Source organism: Opisthorchis viverrini (genome assembly GCF_000715545.1).
Source record: "Opisthorchis viverrini unplaced genomic scaffold opera_v5_405, whole genome shotgun sequence".
Classification (NCBI taxonomy): Eukaryota; Metazoa; Platyhelminthes; class Trematoda; order Opisthorchiida; family Opisthorchiidae; genus Opisthorchis; species Opisthorchis viverrini.
In genome coordinates, this window is record NW_008752063.1 from 337,964 (window position 1) to 347,276 (window position 9,313).

Genomic DNA, 9,313 nt, shown 5'->3' on the forward strand with positions numbered 1-9,313 from the left:
GAGATGGTCGTTCCATTCTGGTGTTTAATAGTTTCACTCACAGGTGGTTTCCGGGGACCGGTCGCACGGATCAAATGAAATAATCTTCGGGTATTGCCTGCTTTCTGGGCCTCTTCCATTTGTTTGGCTTTCTGTTTCCACCATACTTCACGGTCGGATCCCAAACGCACTTTCACTTGACGTTTGATGGCCCTTCGCACCAGCTTATGTTCGGGACCGGCTGGGATATTTCTTCGAGATTTAAGTAGTGCCACCGTTCGGTCTGATATCCAGTGCTTGAGTGCGCCTGGATGGATCGTGCCACAGGCAAAATTCCCAGCACCATGCAAAGCGGTGGCAATCTCGTCCCAGTATGAGTTCACATCTGATGGTGGAGCACTTAGAAGAGACTCAAGAAGACGATTCTTGTAAGTTCGTCTGACATCCGCGTCTGCCAGTCTTTCAGTTGCCATGCCGTTTGTCCGCAGCTTCCGCGGCCCCGGGAAACGTACGGCGAAGAGACTCCGGACGAGCACGTGGTCAGAGTCCACAAATGTGTTCCAAAACGACCGACAGTCCGTTATGGGTCCGCGCCATCGGTAACTGATAGCAATGTGGTCGATTTGAGTTTCCGATGGGCACGACTTCTGCACAACTGCTAGAGCCTTAACTAATCAAAAGATTTCAGGGGTAGCTTTAATGCGGCCAATTACATACAGGTTGTCAGCATTCTGCTTGCCCCAAACGTAAAGCATATCAGTGAATCGTCTGTCAGAGAATATCGCCCCTGGAGGGTACAATAAGTTTGTGAAACACCAGCGTCCTGAACTACGAGCCTTTATAAAAGACGCGAAAATGCTTTACTGTGATTTACTTTAGTCTGGTACACGCGAGTCTTGAGGCTCAGTGATAAGCCTTTTTGACGTCACAAGTGAGGCAAATTTTTAAGTTTGATTTCGGCCTTTCAGATTCGTGCATTGACTTCATCATACACATCCGTCAAAGCAAATACAAATGCTGAGGTATATAGAAATTCTCAACAACCTCCAATGCTTCTCCTTGAATTACAAGGGGCACATTCGGAGATTTACGTTCTCAAGTATGACCTATAACTTTGAAGATGCAAAACACATGCTACCAGATGGTGATCAGCATTTGTACTTGAACTTTGTCCTGAAAGATGAGGGAGGTGTGGTCTGTGTATTCCAGATCGACAAGTTACCCACTAACAGCGATTTGAACACCTTGGCCTTGAAGACCTTTCAGCCTTGAACACAGGCTGTTTACGATATCAAGTACTGTTTTACCAAAACTGAAATTGTGCAAGAAGCAGGTTTTTCCCTTGAAAAACCGCTTGATGCAGCTCAGAGGCAACGGTAAATTCCTCGTAATTGTTCCAAAGAAAAAACTGCGTTCATAAAGTGAAATTAGTAACGGGCTGTTTTCTTCAGCAAGACTGCCCCTATGGTTTTACACAAATTTAAATTGTTTCCATTCATTTCAAGGTCCCGGTGTCATCGTGAATATAATACGGCCGGAGAATGAACATCTACTGTGCAGAATTTACGTATCCACTCGAAATGTGAGCTGTCATTTGATTTCAGTTGCACCATTGACTATTTCTGGCTGGTTGGGGAAGCAATCTGAGTATGACAGGAAACTCGGCTAACCAAAACAAGTACGCCGAGGTAGGCCGGAAAACTGAAATGAGTGTAGATTAGATCTGGAGACTGTGAAGTTTTAAGACGGGGACTGCGATTCACCCCACAGCGACTGATAGCCGAGGCGGTGGAAATCAGCCAGGATCACAAGATATCGAGGGTGTGGAACTGGTGGGCGCGCGGAAATTGGTCTTAGATAAGCCGAACTGACACGTGACTGTGCGTGGTTGTCAATGCATGTAGAGTCATTGGCAAAAACAGGTGGACGGAAACCCCAACCCGACCAAACTTAACAGAGTCCCTGTTCCCTATACAAACATCGTAGACTAGCTCATGATGTTCAAGATGACCCTCATGTGAACCAAACCGGAAGAACTAGACCCTAAACTGGACCCGAATCCATGTAGGTTTCCCCATCGGCTTAACACAAAATCCCTCGGTTGACACCTAACAAATATTTAGTTTGGCTTGGCTGGTTAGTTTCCCTTTCGCCTGAAATCTCGATCAACCTCGTAACCTGGTCACTTGGCCTGACAAAGTTTTTGTGTCAAAAGCGAAACTTTGTCCAGCAATAAATCTACCAACTGTTACCAAATTTTTCCGAAAACGAGTGTGGGTTTTCTTATTGAAACAGTGACAAACTTGGAAGCACCGATGTTTTCGGAGAATACTTTCCAACCGCTAGCAGCAGTGCAGCTGTGAAAGACCCATGCAGTCATTAGAAATCCATGGCCCTGCACGGTCTACATCACCCATCGTGCGTGGATTTCATTATTACGGTTTAGTCCATATTCAGAGACCGTCATGAAGACATAATTACTGGTTGAATGCAACGACACATTCGACTATCAAGCAACTGCGGTTCCTCATGAAAAATCTTCGACGATAAAACTATTGCATTAAGATTCCAGATGTAGTCTGCCTCCAACACGAACGGCCGAACACAAGTGTGTTTTACCCCATTTTTTTCTGAAACAGCTGTCGACTGGAAATCCTCATTTCGTAACTTGATTCTTTGCAGAACTGCATTGCGGTCAGAAGTAGAGGCGGTTAACGGTAAATTTGACCGCTCTCCTCGTGCTAACGATGCAAAATGTATACAGGATACCCTAAACCTTCGACTAGAATTACGGTGTTCCAGGAGTACCGGCATATGTCAGAATTCTATTTAGAAAAATATAACACCCTCCGTGTAAAACAGGGTGGCAACTGGGATCAGAAAATAAGTAAGCGCTCTCTCTTTGTGTCTGTACAATCTAAGAGGGAATTTTGAACACAATAAAAGCAGATAAGACAGTTCAAAGCTACTACAAGTCATGACCCATGGATATGCACAAGTCTAAATGTTCGTTGATTTCAGAAAATGTAACGGAAACAGAACAAACAGGACAGAATACTGGCTGGTCTGGGTTTGCAGTGTTTGGATTCGAAAGCATGGAGTTAATGGGGGACGGTGCACGTGACTGAGGGGGCTTCGAGGTAGTGGTTGAATCCAGAAGAACACTGAACCCCGGCGCTCTGTTGCCACCCAAGATATGACCTCTATCAGGTTCAGGCCACCGGTACTTTGGAGAGTTAGGTGAATGCCTGTCAGAGGATGAGAGCTTTTGAGATGCCGCACTTCCAACGGCGACTTCATTCTTCGAACCTGAGGGTTCTCCGGTGGACACTGTGAGAAAGGTGCGAATATCGGAGTGGGGTTTCTTTGCTGTGTACAGTAAGAAGGAATGGAAACCATGTGGGAATGGGAGCAAAATAAGTGAAAACATGCTACGTGTACACAGGAAATGAGGACACTCTTATTAGAGCAGTGTGAGGTTTTCCTGGAAAATTTTCATCTCCTATGAGCGCACACACGTCTAGCAGGGATAATCGGTAGTCAGACAGATATCACGTATTAGGATTTAAGAAGTTATACATCGTCGGTCGACTGCATAAAGGTAGCGTAGCAAACGATACAGTGTGGGGTGAAATTTCGATTATGCCCTCCTATTGTATGGAAATTACAGTCCAAGCACAACATTAATTTGTGTGCTTAGAATCTGCACTTGCAAGCCAGGTCACATCATTGGCAACTTCATTTGACAATGAAAAAAATACGTTAAGCTCAACTGGCACGGTTAAAGGGGGCAAGCCTCGGACTAACAATGCGAAAGAAGAATGGTAATCAAAGAACTAAGGACTGTGTTACAACATTTCCTGCCCGTTGGTATTTACAGAAAACACAACGCCACAATACAAGAACCTTGGCGACCAGATGAGAACCATCAACTGAGAAAAACTTGCGACAAGCTCGCCAAATGGCCATATATTTCGCGGGACGTTCGTCTGCCAATCTGGCTTGCGTGTTAACGACAAATTGTAGGGAANGTGTCGCATTGAATGGTCTTAAATCCTCTTCAGTTTTAAACGTTTTCACCGGGGCATTCCTTGTGAATGGCAGTGTACTATGAGATTGATCAGTGGTTAGAGCGCGAATTTACCGACCGGAGGGTCGGTGGTTCGCGCTCAAGCTCTGCTCCTCGATGGCTCCTGTCTAGACTTGAGAAACCTAGCGTTATCTAAGCCTTCGTGTTTCCGTCGGGTAGTATGGCAGCTAAGCACCAGAAGGGTTAAGCTGAAGGAGCGCTCAAGCTCTGCTCCTCGGTGGCTCCTGTCTAAACTTGAGAAACCTAGCGTTATCTAAGCCTTCGTGTTTCCGTCGGGTAGTATGGCAGCTAAGCACCAGAAGGGTTACAGCTGAAGGATTTTTTATGACGTCCACAATGAACTTATTGTTTTCAGACGGCGGAACCACTGACCTTATTCGGTCCTTCCATCACGATTGAGACAAAATCCAGGGGATCAGAGGCGGTGATGAGAGGCAATCTGTCGGGATGATTTTTGAAACTTAGTTATCACCTACTACCAATTTTAGAGAAGGTTGGAAGACAAAAATAACATTATTGTGCCCTTGGGAACAGAAAGGACAAATCTACACGCTGAAACGACGAGCTGAGCTATCGCGTCCTGGACGTTAGTGTTGCTGGCAAGTAACTACTACTAATATGCACCTGCCACCTTAGTAAGCGAGAAGGCAACTAGGGCTGCTAATGAGCTGAGCCAAAACTTCAAGAAAAGCAACGACCAACTGTTTGAGGTGCGAATCTCTCTATAGGGAACCTACAGAAGCATCTGTTGCATGCATTGAAGACTAGTCACGTACAGTTTACAAATTACGTAGATCGCAGGACAAAGTGCTTATGACTAATTGTGACTAGTGTTGAGATACCCGCCGACTAAAGCCCACATGCGAAAGGTTAGCAGAAGTCAACAGAGCAAAGGATCCGATCACTCGCGGAGGAAAAGGACGTCGACTGGAAGAGCATCAACCCCTGATACAACAAAGGCATGCGTCGAAGGACGTGGGATATGACACGAACAGAATTTCTTGGATGCCTCGGCTTTTCAGTGCTTGTTTAAAAGAACGGAACATTCAAATAGTAGCGGAATAAAAAAAGTATCGTCCAGTGTTCACACTGACACACACCTTCGCAATACAAAAGGATTTATATCAACCACTGGGCGTGAGGGTAAAGTAGGGAGGGAAGTTTGTGAGCCATCAGCTCAACATTGTGGGCAGCATATCCTTGGTTAACGAGCTCTCTGAAAAGAGTTGTCACTTTAGACGCAACCTTTTTTAAAGATGGTGCACTGAATGAGGTCACTTGAATTGATAAGGGTGCATTCGTTACTACTGAAATATGCTTCTGTCATGGCGAGCTCAGAAAGAATGATGCCACTGAGGTGGCAGAAAAAACGACTAATGATATGAACGATCTTGAATATGGACCCGGGTACATATAGTGCCAACTGAACGACAGTCGTTAAGCAGGACTCGAACCTACGACTTTTCGCTTATTACAAGTGTTTCTTTAACTAGAATACCTCGGACTGATCAACACCGTCCGTATTGTGCACTTTAGAGTCCCTTTCCCAAAGTAGGTCACAATGAGTAATTGTAGACTCGAAATAAAAATTTGAATTTTAAATGATAGACTACTGACAGTTGTCTTTCAAACAGAAGATGAAGGAGATACCATCGGAGGTCCAGATGAGTCTTTTGAACAGGTCAACACTAACCAAGCACTCCCCGCAACACGTTTCGGTCGTGGGTGAGGAAACAAGGGTCAACCGCAATATTCTGCGAGTCCCATGGGACTTGTATGAGTATATGAATGGTCTCCTAACGACAACTAAACTATCCAGTCGCCTTTCGATCCTTTTGATTACAGATGTGGCGCAAAACGAACCCTCACATATCGTCAAAAAAGCAATTTCGCGGCACTCGAAGTGCCACCTTGTCAAACGGATTACCGGGTCATGAAATTTGCAGATATTCTTCGCTTGCTGAAAGCTCAGTTTAAAGTAAAAAGTGATTCAGAAATCCAGACACAATAGGCAGTCAGATCGTTACTCACTTGGTGCGGATAGGGAAGTTGCTTGATCCTTGATTTCTCTTTTACGATTGGTCGACTTGTTGGACTTTTCCGGCTCCTTAATTTTAACGAAGCGGCCTGCGGAAAGGGGATTAATAACACATGAAGCCGTGAAGTGAAGCGAGCCTACTCATTCCCGAGCTATCGGGGCTTTTCATTAGCACAAAGGGAAAACAACTGCAGGTATAAATTAGCTGTCCGCACTGGAAAATGTTTGTCATACAAAGCTACGCAATCACACTATGTATAGTTCACTTATTTTGTAGCGAATAGACTGTTCCACAGAAGGATAAAACTGTCCGTGGACCTTCTTCTGACTATCAGACATGCAACCGTGAAATAGCAAAGAAGGTGGAGAAGACTAGCTGACAGCAGAACTCTTAAAAACAACGGCCTAACTCTAGAGAATGCACTTGTTCAGCGGAAAAAAAGAGGACTTTTCACTAGAATCCAATGATGCGTTGGCCGTGCCACACTACAACCTGTCAACTGAAGAAGCATCAGTCTGCTGAGCTGCCCGGACAAGGTTTTGGCACCAGTGCCAGTCAACCGCCTGATAACTGAAGTGGTCGGAACACACATCGCCGAAGGACGATGTGGATTTATTGTCGGTCACCACACAACTGACTTGAAATTTACTGCATGATACCCTCAATAATGATCGTACGATAATCGTCGGCTGCTCCATCCCATTTACACAGATACAAAAAAGACCTTGGACTTCGACTGTGGAAGAAAGACAGAAGGAACATTGCGATTGCTCGATAGCACGCACCTACATCTTCACACAGCTGAACTGGTGATGACCATTTTCGATTTTTATCTTGGTATACGGTTGGCTTCAGCCTTTTGAGTAGAATCCTCTGCAATGATTTGTGCCTTTTGTTACACTTGATAGTTGTTTGCACGCTTCGTTCGGACTTGAACTAATCAACTGCTTGCGACCGGTCTGTTATCTGAGCTAAACTGCCGAAAGAGATGGTAAAGTTGCTTTATGAAACAACTTGCGTTGACTAGCTGGCTCAAACTACGTGAACATATTCGAAAGGATGGGTTCCGTTGCAACCTGCCTGGAGCGTACGTTAACCGCACTATTGATCGGCAAACCGTTGCCCAAAGGGTAGTACTTAATTCCTGCACAGAAGGTTTCCGGTTGGAATATCTCTCGATGTGAAAGATAGCAACTACTGATGGGTCTCACTAACCAGAGCTCTTCCTTTCCCCCATCCAAAGTTGAAAATTTAGAATTTACCAGCTATTTTGTCCCAACAAATAGTCTAATCGCTTGACGAAAGCAGTTTCTGGTTAGCACACAGAATATTCCGATAAATTAACTTCAAACTACACGTGAGACCAGATCGAAAGCGGCAGTGCGACAATACAATGACATGTTGAATCGTCACCTGAAGAATTGAAAGCATTATAGCCCTGAGCAGCTCAATACCAATCAGGAGATCAATGTTTGGCATTCAGTATGGCACTAGGTTAATAGAGGTTCTCCAAAAGGTTGGAGTCAGAGCCTAACCATACGAAGCCGGTATCCTTCATTTTTCCATTACTTTGAATGGACCCCGAGGTCAGCTCTATTTGGCTAAGTTAATTGTTCACCTATTAGGATTGGTACGTGGCCCACATATGTGCAGGATGGTTAGACCTGACTTTGCTTACTGGTGCAAGCACCTCTAATGAACCTGACTGCTTGTGACAGCGATTACTTCCGAACGCGATCCTGATGGCATGATTGTATTGCAGTCAGATGCGAGCTATCTCATGTGGTCATTGCTGTCAGTGATACTGATGAATTAATCACCTCCCACGTACAAGTGTATGGAAATCAAGTTTCGACTGTTCGCCTAGTGGGGCGATCCCAGAGACGAATGGCTGATACAAACGTCTTGCATTCGAAGTGGAGCTCAAGGCATACATGAGGGTGGTGATAGGCAAAATGTTCTTTGTACTGGCAAACAACCAGAACACTGAAAGTTACGAACATATGGTACCCCTTCCCAGAAGATTGTCCATCCTCTCGGCCGGTCGAAATCATGCTCTGTTCGGGTGTCCCATCCCAGAGATTCATATGCTTTAAGTCGTATTTATACCCATACGACCAGTAATAAATTTTTTGGGAGAAAAACGTTAAGCTTTTCCACCAATTCACTAAAATGAGCCAACTACTGTTACCAAGGTAAGCTGCTTTTTAATTTCGTTTCCGAATAATACATACAATTCGTCTATAAAACATCCTTAGGCCTACCTACTACCCAAGGCTCATATTTCCGGGGACTTGGCAAGGAGGCTTATCAGTAGCTTCCACTGGTAGAGTTCTACATATTCATGTCCCGTTTAATTGAAGAAATGCACAATTTTACAGCTATCTCGTGGGACGCCGTTCCACAAGCTCACATGTGACCTCCGAGGGTTCAATCCAGTTCTGTCACCGCGAAACACGTCGGTGATAGATTGTAGTTTGAAAAGAAGTAACCACGAACTGTCCACCTCTGTTCACATGAGACAACTCCGCTGCCCGGGTAATTTCTAAGCCAACAATACTCTGAGGTGCATCTCTGTATTGCTTTGAGGACATCATTGGGGTCTAAGTTGACAGTTTCCAACAGTCTATCCGTCGCAATAATCCTCTCCAAGAATCTATCGGAATGTTTGCTAACAAGCAAAAAAAGGTTTCTGAGGAAGTCACCTCCACCAGTGTAGATACGATTTCGTGTACCTACAAGTGATTTTCCTCCTTAAAAACGGTTGTGAATTTGACAAGCTACCGTAAGTACAGGGAAAACCCCACGTTTAACGGGTCACATGATAATTCCGAACGACGTGAGCTGGGGAAGCTAACGCTTGAAGAGCTTCTAAACTATTCAAATTCGGTGTAAGTTAATCTGGCCAAAATGACCACCAATTCGAATTAGTAAGGATAATTTACTGCTCGTCAACTACCGAGCCTTGCCTCACAGCACCATGAACCGTTCAGCGTACCACTTTATTCGCGTTATTTGTTGTGTGACGGTTGCTTGTAGTGGCATGCTGATGTGCTAGTTACCGGCTCCAATAAATAGCGTATCCACTGTTGATGGGAACAAAGCACATAATATTTTTATTATATGCTTGGTTTGCTAGCTGACGGTTGTCCTTGAAGAGACAAATTAAGATACTGTAACAAGACAGGTGTCTGAAATGTGACTT

The 9,313-nt window shown here is 44.7% G+C and overlaps 1 protein-coding gene across 1 annotated transcript in view; it reads right to left on the reverse strand.

Moving 5' to 3' along the window:
* T265_10775 (hypothetical protein) overlaps positions 1–9,313 on the reverse strand; it is a gene marked incomplete at both ends in the record, with an annotated part of 21,900 nt that overhangs the window by 3,341 nt on the left and 9,246 nt on the right. The window contains 2 exons of the mRNA XM_009177242.1: positions 42–637; positions 6,101–6,196. Coding sequence (XP_009175506.1) covers positions 42–637; positions 6,101–6,196 — 692 coding nt within the window. The remainder of the gene's footprint in view (positions 1–41; positions 638–6,100; positions 6,197–9,313) is intronic.